At 42.2% G+C, this 10,915-nt stretch overlaps 1 protein-coding gene across 1 annotated transcript; it reads right to left on the bottom strand.

Annotated features, from left to right (window-relative positions):
- Positions 1-931: 931 nt before the first annotated feature.
- On the bottom strand, positions 932-10,591 carry LOC128457387 (organic cation/carnitine transporter 2-like). Its single transcript, XM_053442053.1, has 10 exons — positions 10,190-10,591; positions 9,485-9,588; positions 8,130-8,284; positions 7,855-8,026; positions 7,145-7,271; positions 5,389-5,486; positions 3,392-3,606; positions 3,087-3,269; positions 1,779-1,914; positions 932-1,019 (listed from the first exon to the last, which is right to left on the bottom strand). Exons 1-10 carry the CDS (start codon positions 10,583-10,585, stop codon positions 932-934), a joined length of 1,674 nt encoding a protein of 557 aa, XP_053298028.1. The 5' UTR covers positions 10,586-10,591.
- Positions 10,592-10,915: the final 324 nt, after the last annotated feature.

Below are 10,915 nucleotides of genomic sequence, written 5' to 3'. Positions count from 1 at the left end.
GATTGTATCTAAATGTAATTCATTTAAATATTGAAGTATTACTTTGTATTAAAACTACCTTATTTAATGATTGGTAGCTAAGATCATATTACTATTCACTGCGAGGTTTACAGCGGTGACAGTGATCAGAAGAAAGTGGCATTCATATAATTAAATATCTTGTTATGTTTGTGCAGCCATGGGAATCTTCACTGGGATTGTGTGCGTCTTGTTTCCATCAGTATGTCTGTGCTCGATCGATGAGTGTTCCAATAAGAAAATGGCAACAAAACAGAAAATGTCACGATGACTCTTTTAATATATCCCTCAAAACCAAAATACCTTCATCATCATCATGATCGATTGTCTAAAGCGTTAAATACACAAAGCAAATTTGTGTGTCATCGCAGCCTTTTTGTGTTCAGAAAATTCAGATAATTCTATCCACGTCTATTGCACAATGTGATGCTTTATAAACAACTGACGATGAAGAGATATTCAACAATACACCACCATGAAAAATAGACCGTTTTTATTACCGTCTTTCTCCCTCTTAGTTCAGTCTGTGCACTGTTTGTTTATTTACAAAGATCATTCAGAAATGTTTAAATACACATTTTTAAAGTGAAAAAAAAATGAATTGCAGCTACACTAAATGTGAAAATCAGTATATTAGAACATTCTCCTATATGTACCAAGTGTATTTGTATCTAATTCATAACAGTTAAGCAGCATGTGAGTGCAGTTGCAGAGGTTGCTCTCACAGAATATATTATTCCAGGTCTATGGAGATATTTCAAAGCATTATTATTATTATTATTATTATTTATATCATGTTCTTGCTCCTGGTGATGCCACGTAATTCCACATTAAAATACCATTTAATGAGGAACAGTTGGGGGGGGGGGGGGGGTTCTTCCTTCAATAGCCGGATGTCAGTGCTGCTCCTCGATCAAGTGACCACTGGATTTTTCTTTTCACTGGAAATGTCCTCGTCTTCCTCGGTGTGTGCTGCTGTGTAAGGTTTCTTCTGACAGCATCTGGAGAGTAGAAAAAAACAAACAGTGATGCACTTTCAGCAGAGCAGGCTGCTTAGGGCCCCACAGCCACCAGGGGGCCACAATAGTCATTTACCATCAGTTAAATTAGGGTTGCCAATGTATTGCTTACTGCAAGAGACTGAGATTTGACTCTATTGAGACTTTGATCCAAAACTGGCTGCAATGACATTAGTAAGTTTGTAACACAAAGCCCCTCAGATACAGACTTGTGTTGCAGGTTGGAAATAGAAAGTAATAAGGTTGCTGTAATATTTACCAGATGAAAAAGTATTTATTCTTTTATAGTGTACTTTTAAAAAGTTGACATGACTTTTGAATTTCGAATTTTGGAGATCATCTGGATAAATGGGTACATCCATTTTTTTTTTTTTCAAACTTTCTTTAACTTGTCGATAGGGCATTACTCTTGCGGAGATATGTATTCTCCATTTGCCCTTCTAGTTATGGCCATGAAGGGTACAGCATATATTTGATATTACATTAGTATTAGTAGCCAAAGGAATAACTTGGTGGGTTCAAAGCAGTGGTTTGCTGTGTGTGAACAATCACTGAAGTAAATCATTTTAAATCTGGCTCTTGTGCAGCAAATGAATCTGCGAAATGAAAAATAAATAGTTGAATAATTGAAAATAATGCTGCAGAAACACAGACAGAGAACTAAGCTTGAATAAACTAATGACGAAATCCTTATGAGCCCCAGTCTGTGGCAGGCGCTGTGACTGGGAGGTGTAAACTCACCCAGGGAAGGGCTGCATGTGAGTGATGGTGTCGGGCAGAGGCATTCCATAGGTCTCGGGCAGCAGGAGACTCAGCAACCCCACCAGAGTCATCAAACTTCCCATGAGGATGTAAGGCAGCGACACGGAATAGCTTCCTGTGGCAGCACATCAGAAGAGCACAGGGTGAAAAACAACCTCGGCTGCAGAGGAAACCGTCGAGCGGTCCAAAACAAATGAGACAAAAGGTGACGTTGTAAGAGACTCTGAAAAAAAAGTGTGATTTAAAACCAATCCAGTAAATCTTGGTAGAAACCGCGACTGGTTCATCCAACCTGTGAGCTAATCGAGCTGGTCTTTGTTTCTACTCTGGGCACATTTGTTCTTGCAGGAACCAGCGTCTCGTTAACGTAGAAGAAGGAACTGGTTTTATAAGAACTGGACTCAGATCAGTTGATTCACGACCATGTTTTTAAACATAGAAGTAGTTATTATTCAGATAAATTAAATTTTTTAACCAAAACTTTCTACGTTATCATTCAAACAGATCACTTTTAATTTTAGTTTTTTTATGTATATAGCTCATTTGAAGAAGAATGACATTATATCTAGTGTTAACTTGATGCTTGAGTTTGATCTATTAAATTAATGAAAAGTGGCAAATGAAAAACTCCAGAGTGCAGATGTAATTAAATGTAATTCTTAAGGACATAATTACCAAGAACCAGCGATACTTTTTATAACAGTTTTAAAAAGCCTGTGAGCCCAAAAATTGAATTAATGGTGAGACAGACCCACTCAGTTACAGAGGTCCAGTTCCCTCCCACAGGACAAGGGGTACATGACATGAGGACTCTGAACTCACTGCAAGTGTGACTGTGGGTGTGTAAACACTGAAACATAAGAACCAGTCTCACACAACCCTGAACAGAACCGCTGGAACAGACGATGGATCGACGGATCGACATTTTACAAACTGAAATGCGTCCATGAGTCAAAATATGCCAAAAAGTAAGAGAGAGCTAAAGGTTCAGAAACAGGGAGATCAAGATAATGTGATGGAGGGATGGTGCAACTCCGCCATCTATCCCAGATACAGGATGGATAGATTTTGTGTATGGCCTGTACTGCGGCCAGCCACCAGGGGGTGATCAAGATGATTTAGCTTCACTTTGGAGGAGCTGTCAAGTTGTAAAATCTTCATTAACCTAAAACGCAGCTGGATATTTAGGATTTCGTTTCCCTGCACTTACCCCGTAGGGTTGAATAGACGGCTGAGTGATGTCACGTAAACACACTGTACTTTGAGCAGATCTTAGAGCATTCTTACTCAAGTAAATGAAGTACGGGGCGATGATGCTGCCTAATCTGGAGGCCATGGAGCAGGCGCCAATGGCTGTGTTCCTCAGCACGGTGGGGTAGACCTCTGCTGTGTAGGCGTACACAAAGGCGAAGGCTGTCGACACGGAAAACTTCCCCATCATCTCCAGCGTTATGGCGACAGGAATCAGGTCTGGAGGGAATACAAAGGTTTTTTGGTTCGAGGCTAAGTGTGAGTTGTTAAACAATTCGGCTTCAAACTAAAGTTCTGCTCTTATTGAAACTCGAATGACGAATGTCGCCGAGGCATCGTACTTGCTGGGATGAGCTGTATGAACAGTAGAGACAGTCCTCCCATGGAGAGCGTGGAGAAGATGCTCAGTCGTCTGGAAACCCAGCGAAACAGAACCCACGACAACATGTAGGCGGGCAGCTCGACCACGGCCGACAGGAAGCAGTTGAAGTACGGGTTGCCGTGAAGGTTCGCTGTGTTCAGGGACAGCGCGAAGTAGCCAATGGTCAGGATGTTCCTGTGGGAATGATTGATAAGGTCAGAAACAGAGTGAGTTTTATCAGTGTTTCAATACTGTGGCAAAATTGTAAACACGACTAATAAATTAAAAAGCTGCAGAGGAACAAAGGGTACGACTTTCACAAAGTGGATCACAAATACAGTTACGTGGTGATTGATCAAGCATGGATCTGCCATGTCAGGGCGGGAGAATCAGACTGCAGGAATCTGAGAGGCCGAACCCGGTTCCCTTCAGCACTTAAAGCAACACGATGTATGTTTTACTGAGCAACAGCGCCCTCTGCAGCAACAACTGAACTGTGGGTATTACCCATGATCCTCGGCTTCCTGAACCAGGAGATCTGCTGCTGTAACAAATCCACCAAATTCTGTTTAGAATTCTTCACATTTTAAGTTTCCTGACTGAATATTGATAAAACGCTAAATAAACGCTGGTTTTTAATGACTTCTTAGTCTTTTTTAACTTTTCTGCAGTTCAGCATCACCCTTGAATTGGCTGGACCTGATCCTGAAATAAAGTTGTTTTGAATTTAAATTTGACAATTGAAGCTGTGATTATCAGGTCCACACTTCTCACCAGAGATCGCAGCCACTCAACCAAATAACTCCAGGTCACTGTGTAGCATCAATCACATTGTGAAGATGCTGTTTTTAGGTTGACCAAGTTGCATAGTGTTGCTCAGCTCATTGGTTTATTTTTTACCGGTCCGCTACTTTACTAAGATAGTAACGTTAGTGGACAGCAAATAATAAGATTCATCAGGTGGATGCAAAGCAAATAGTGTTTTGTAGGACTGTTAGGATATATGTACATAACTGAAAGACTTGTAAATAGTCTATTTACTTAAAGGTTTAATAAATATGACTGTTGTGTTTACAGTTTGTTTCTGCTGTCTACTAGCGGCGAATAAGTGTTGCTGCAAGTCTAAGAAGCATTAACAGCACAAACAGGACAGTAACAATATTGCTTTCCGTCCATGAGCGCAAAGACACTTGCAGTAAAAATAGTTGTTGAATATAATATATAAGAAATATAATTACAAGTTAAGAGGAAGGAGAACTACATATGAAGTTTTGGTAGAGAAAACAAAATGAAGGTATTTATTAAAACCTGTTATGACCCGTATTACAACAATATTCAGTTAGGAAATTAATGAAAGCCTAGATAAATATTTAAATAAAATATTATTAGCTGAAGAGGTAAAAATGCCAGTATACAAGAAGCAGACTAGACTTGAAAAAGAAGTACTTTGCATTTGCAGCCTTAATTAATTTGAAAGTATTAATGTAAATTCAAGTATTCTTAAAAATCGGTAAAATTTTGCTCATTCACCTGCTGTGATTCGCTTTTATTATGTAAGAATAAGTGTTTCGACCAAAAAAAGAAAAGAAAAAGAATCAAGCTGCATCTGTTTTCCGACTCAGCGAGGAAGTGAGCACAGGAAGAACTCAGTCGTGCTGTGCAGTTACATAAAGCCTGATTTTGATCTGGGTCTCAGGCTTCACAGCACCTGACAGGTCATTATTTGTTGTTAAGGAAGCAGGTTGACATTCAGTTGAGTTGATGCATGAACCGGCCATCACCATTCGTTAACAGGGTGCATGTACTACATGTCTGCATGCCAGTGCATACACACGTGTGTGTGTGTGTGTTTGTGTGTGTGTGTGTGTGTGTGTGTGTGTGTGTGTGTGTGTGTGTGTCTGTGTGTGTGTCTGTGGAGCTGTGCATGCAGGGTCACTGTACTAAAAGTGGAGGTCGCCTGGGACAGCGGGGACTCACCACACCAGCCACAGCGTGAGCGAAGTCCCGCAGATGTTTCGTGATCGCAGCAGATCGCAGATGTTGTGGGTCGTTCTCTCCTCGGACTGGCTTTTATTCTGTGGGGCAGTGGAGCGAGTGGAACAACAAACATGTAACAAGGAGAGGCAGCAGTCCAGACATAATGTCATTACAGAGGGAACATCGTGAAATAGTGGCCACTTGCTGAGTGAACACGTGCACGTGCACAGGTTCACACAAACAGAGACCAAACGTGATCAGAAATGAGTGCAGGGGAAATGTCCAAAGTTAAATGAGAAAATGAGCTAGAAGACGACTAGAAAGAAAAGTACATATTGTATGGTTTTATCCCTTGATCCCATTTATAGTTATCAAACCATTCCTTCATTAGTGCGGCTACACACTGTTTGTTGACTTATGCAACTTGGTGGAACCTTAAACTCCAGATTTATTTTTGAAAAGGAAAAAAACAATGACTTCAGCATGAAGCTTCGGCAAAAGTTGGGGAGAGTAGAAAAAAATAGCATCTCCTCTTGTGGTGGACTCACATTACAATCAAGGACATGTACAAATGAGCAAAGAACAGAGATGAGAGTTGTGTTCTTTTAACCCACAGCCCCCTCCCATTGGGTGTGAAAAGGTATTTATTACCCTTCTGATGACTTATCAGTGTGGGAGCCATCCTGCCCTCATGTCTCTGTGGGAGAACCCTGGTCTGAGACCCCTGATGTGAGATCCCAACCATTTGCAAAAAGGCCCCATAAAGTTAAGGCTTCAAGAGGCCATGGGGTAAAAGTCGCTGAGCAATAATCGTAAACCCAAAGTTGCATGGTTTAGACAAACAAGCTGGTCAATCTTCCACACACACGTCTGCTCGTGCAACATCACTTCCACAAATGACAACGTTTCCGTTACAAGCTCTAATACACAGCAGGATAACAGTGCCCCTCTATCCAGTTATCAGCAACAGTTTCCCTTGGCTCTACGTGTATCAAGAATGTAAAACAATGTTTTTTTTCTACGATAAAGGAAAATATAAGACTAACCGGTCCTTCAGTTTGTTTCCTTCTGTCAGTTTACCATCATGTCAATAGCAAATGTGGCACTAACACCCCAAAACAAATATTTCACAAACATGCGGTGCTCAGAGTGAGGTGCAATCTGGATGTGAACCTAATGTGGCCCGTGTGGTAAATGGAGAATATCGTCCAAATAGTACCTAACAAATGGCCCCTTTGGGTGACATGTGGTATTGCCAGATGGCTGGATGTGGGCCAAATCAGATTTTTGTGCAATTTTTCCTTGGATTGCCCAGCTTCCACGTTTGTGTAACACCATAGTGTCACAGGTCCGAATACAGGATGACACTGCCCTGGGGGATGAGCGTTGAACTATTACTGGAGTAACTCTTGGGTAAAATCTTGCTTAAGACTCTTCTACTGTAAATTATTGTTGACTCTTGCGCAACAGTAAATGATTACCCCAAACTAACCAGTGCAAGGGTTGCACGCATTCACACCCCCAACGTGCGTAGAGAAACAGATCCACAGCGATTTTGAGCAGGGAAACTGGTTTGAACTGGATAGTGGCTTAGGCACTGGGATCCAGAGGGTTTCAATGCTTCAAATTCAAATTCAAAAATCAACTCCACACTCCCTTCCCCTGATATGTTAAACAAGCATCTACTTGAATATTATTCTCCTACATCTGGTTATTGCAGCAGCCACATAAGCCATCTATTCCAGTGGGATCTCACCTGCAGGGGACTGAAGATGACTGGCGGAGGCTCGATGTTGTTCCTCCTAGCAGCGTCTCTCACTATGGCCTCGGCCTCCTCCACCCGTCCCTGAGAGAGCAGCCAGCGAGGAGACTCCGGGATGAGCCTGCCTCGATACACAACAAGTGGACGGTGAGTGAGAGAGAAGAGGAAAGCCAACTCATTTTGACTCCTGATCTGAGTGACTGTAGCTTCCATAAAGTTAACGTACACAGATTATTTTGTGGTTGTTAAACTGGCACGACGCGGTGATAGGATAGAACTTTTTAGTCAGTAGTTTTTCATAGATTATTATTTCGTTTATAAAATTAAAGCAAAAGAAAAAACTGAAAATGGTCCAACTCAAGTTCCCAGAGTTCAAAACTTTAATAATTCCACAGTAGATGACTAAATATTAACATCCCAGAGGAAGGGGAAGTTCATTTATTACATTTGGGTTAGAAAAACAATTTGATCTCTACAGGTTCCTTTTCTGATTACAAATAATCGTTAATCTGACAGTTACAGCTCTAAAATAATACAAAAACATAGTTTAAAAATTGTGAAAAGGGAAACTTTTACAACCTACGAATAAATATAGCAGATACAGTAGAAAAACAGATGGGAATGATCAACACTGCCCTGGCACTGCCACGATCAGCCTGTAGAAATCCACGCAGACACACACAAGCAAACATACACCTACCTACCACCAGAAAGGCAAACAAAGCAAGCCAGGCAGGTTGAGGGCGAGGGTGAGCATCCTCCAGTCTCTGATGAAGTAGCCCACCAGCGGCAGCACCATGTAGCCCACGCAAAAGAAAAGACACACACCCATCGTGGAGAAAATGGTCCGCACACGTGGGCCGAGAATCTCTGTCCCTGGAGCACGAGAGAAAAGAAACACAAGGAATGTATGACACTCGCTTTTGCTTTAGCGTGAACCTGAAGTGACTATATACTGTATTTCTGAGAATTTTATTACCTAACACGAATGCAGACACATAATTGGAGATTTGTGTCATCCCGACGACAAAGTACAAAGCGCAGAACACGGGCCAGGATGGAGAAACCACCATGATGAGGGCAAACACCGTCTGGCCGGCCAAGCTGACAAACAACACGATTTTCCTCCCATACCTGGACAAGACATAAAGCAGAGGTAAAACACCAAGAAAGCATGTTTAGATCGACTGTTCATTCACACACATGCCACCACGACTGACTCTTTATACAATATATTATACTTTCATTACATTTCAATGATTTCACAGCGAAAAAGCTGTATTTTTAGCACTTTTAATGGGCCTCCTATCCTCTTTTGGCCTATTGTTTAGTTTTTATGGTACTCTTAAAGTATGGCTCAAATCTAGCTTAAACATCTCCCAGTAGCCCTGTCCACCGTTGGATTGCAAGACAGAGTTAGGGCAGAGCTACACTCTGAATAGTCACATGTTGTCTTTACAGATTTATCCGGTGCCCGAGAGAGCTCAAAGAATTACAAATGAGGAAAAACACATGCAGATAGAAAAAACCAACATGCACATTTAGAAAAAACAACTTCATCCATTTGGCAGAAAATTTGCAGTAAATAGCGAAAAAAGGCACCAAAATGTTTCCAGTGGGACTAAAAAGGTTGTTGAAGATGTTTTCGGAGATTGCTTTGTGTTGATACTTTTTACAGCGCACGTGTCTTCAAATTGATCTCTCTCAGCCACCATACTTTTGGTCTGGAGGAATCCACTACCGCAAGAGGAGTGAGAGCGTCGGGCTTATAATCATTTAGAGGTCATCAGACGGGACCCCAGTGGAATGATAACCTTGCTCTGAGTTGGCTGGATGTACACTGAAGCCGCTGTAGGATAAAGTGGTTTGCCATATCAGCTACCTGGTATGTCGAGCTTGTGGGAGTGAAAGTGGGTGTGAGCTCATTTTGGAGATCTTTTAAAAATGTCCCACTTTTGTAAAACCTTTAAACTCTACCGATTTCACATTATTATCAATTTATCTCTCGTTTGGCTGATGTGGGAGGTGACACCTCTTTAAACAAGGTGTTCAATGCACTGCTAGTCTTTTTTTTGTGTTGATTTGTTTCATCTCTTTTCCAAGCACTGTCAGTTTATCAGTCCCTGCATGTGCAATATTTCCCCCTATACTTTGACTTCCACAGATGCAAAGACATGAACTTTTTCCTGCAGAGTGACACTCTTGTTGTCACATGTCACACAATGTCATGAGTCAAAAGTTAGAAAGCCCATTGCAAAGTCGGCCACTCAGTGATTAACTTATTCCGCAGCAGCTCGAGTTGTCCCCGACTGAAGGTGATGTGTTGTTTGTCACCTGTCGGAGAGCTGTCCTGAAATGATGGAGCCGGCGAGAGCCCCGAAGAAGAAGACAGAGGAAGTCAACGGGTTCTTCCAACTGTCATCACACACCAGGTTCCACTGAAAGATACACACACACACACACACACACACACATACACACACAGTACATGTCAAGAAAAGTGTTCAATTCGGATATGTTAGCTATAAAACAGTGTCAAGGTCATAATCAATATCTTAAAGTGGAACCTGTTTAGATTAAGATGAGACAATAAATCATAATGCCCATTATCATAATTCTAATAAAGTGGAATTTAGATATTCACTCATTATTTCTGTGCAGTAGCAGCGCTAATGTCATCTTAACTACTGTCATATTCCAAAATGCTTTAATGGAGGTGGACAAAATATTTGAAACAAAGAAACAGACATGTTTCGATTTCTCTAATATGTTTCTATGATTGTCTTCTATCATATTTTATTTTCGGGTTGTTGCTCTTGGTTTACCCATGAATTTATTCTGACGTCAAACTCTAGTATTTGTAGTGAAGGGTGGACAAACCTTATCCATCCCTGTCTGTTCGTATGGGACAGTTTCCAGTACTCTCGTGACTTTATGATGACTAATAAGTCTCACATATGGATATAGTTCAGCCAATTATCCTCCCTCATCCAAGATCTGTGCCACGGCTGAAACCTCCTCTAAACAGGGGACACCAACCTCAGTTATGATGGTGGAGGTGTAGAGGCTCTGGTCATAGTCCCACCCGTCCAGGCAGCCTTCTTTTGGCACCTCGCTCAGATTCACGTCGACGCCGGGCACCAAGGCTCTCTCGGAGAAGCTCAGCAGATCATCCAGTTTGTATCTGAGGCACTTGCTGGGCCCCAACTCTCCACCGCTGTCCTCCTCAAGCGGGATGATGCTGTTCCTCCACGCCGCCGTGAGGTTTACGCGCGCCGGCACGACGCAGCGGTGCAGCGGCGTGTCGGCCACAAACACGATGGAGAGTGCGGCGAAGCCGTTGGGCACCACGGTGAGACAGAGGAGGAGAAACACCTGCTGCTGGAACCGGCCCCATTCTCCCAGGAAGGAGGTTGCCTCTTCATAGTCGCTCATGGTGCCTGCGGAGCTGCGCGTAAAGTGGGGGAGAGTCGACAAGAGACGCAGAGGACTCTGCAGTGGGTATTTAAAAAGAGTGTGTGTGTGGGGGGGGGGGGGGGGGGGGGTGATCAGCAACGAAACCATCCCACCTCTTTCTCAGTATTGTATTCATTTGGGGGAAAGCGGGTTTTAAAGGCACAACCCGAGATTCAGATTGCAGAGAGGACCAAAATTATGTTTTTCCTTCATATGTTGGGAAACAATTCTTCTGCTCTCCATCTTTTCCAAATTATAAATAGCTAATGTAGTGGCTAAATATCTTTTTCTTTTTGCCTATGTCCCCCA

Source organism: Pleuronectes platessa, chromosome 15 (genome assembly GCF_947347685.1).
Source record: "Pleuronectes platessa chromosome 15, fPlePla1.1, whole genome shotgun sequence".
Taxonomy (NCBI): Eukaryota; Metazoa; Chordata; class Actinopteri; order Pleuronectiformes; family Pleuronectidae; genus Pleuronectes; species Pleuronectes platessa.
The sequence above is the reverse complement of the archived record's forward strand: the minus strand, read 5'-3'. Positions and strand labels throughout refer to the sequence as shown.

Excerpts from the sequence above, each read along its gene's own strand:
- LOC128457387 (XM_053442053.1), bottom strand. The coding sequence starts at position 10,585 with ATGAGCGACTATGAAGAGGCAACCTCCTTCCTGGGAGAATGGGGCCGG. Across the intron at positions 8,285-9,484 it reads TCAGGACAGCTCTCCGACAG|GTATGGGAGGAAAATCGTGT; the intron begins GTGACAAACAAC and ends TGTCTTGTCCAG. Across the intron at positions 8,027-8,129 it reads TGTGTCTGCATTCGTGTTAG|GGACAGAGATTCTCGGCCCA; the intron begins GTAATAAAATTC and ends CTCGTGCTCCAG.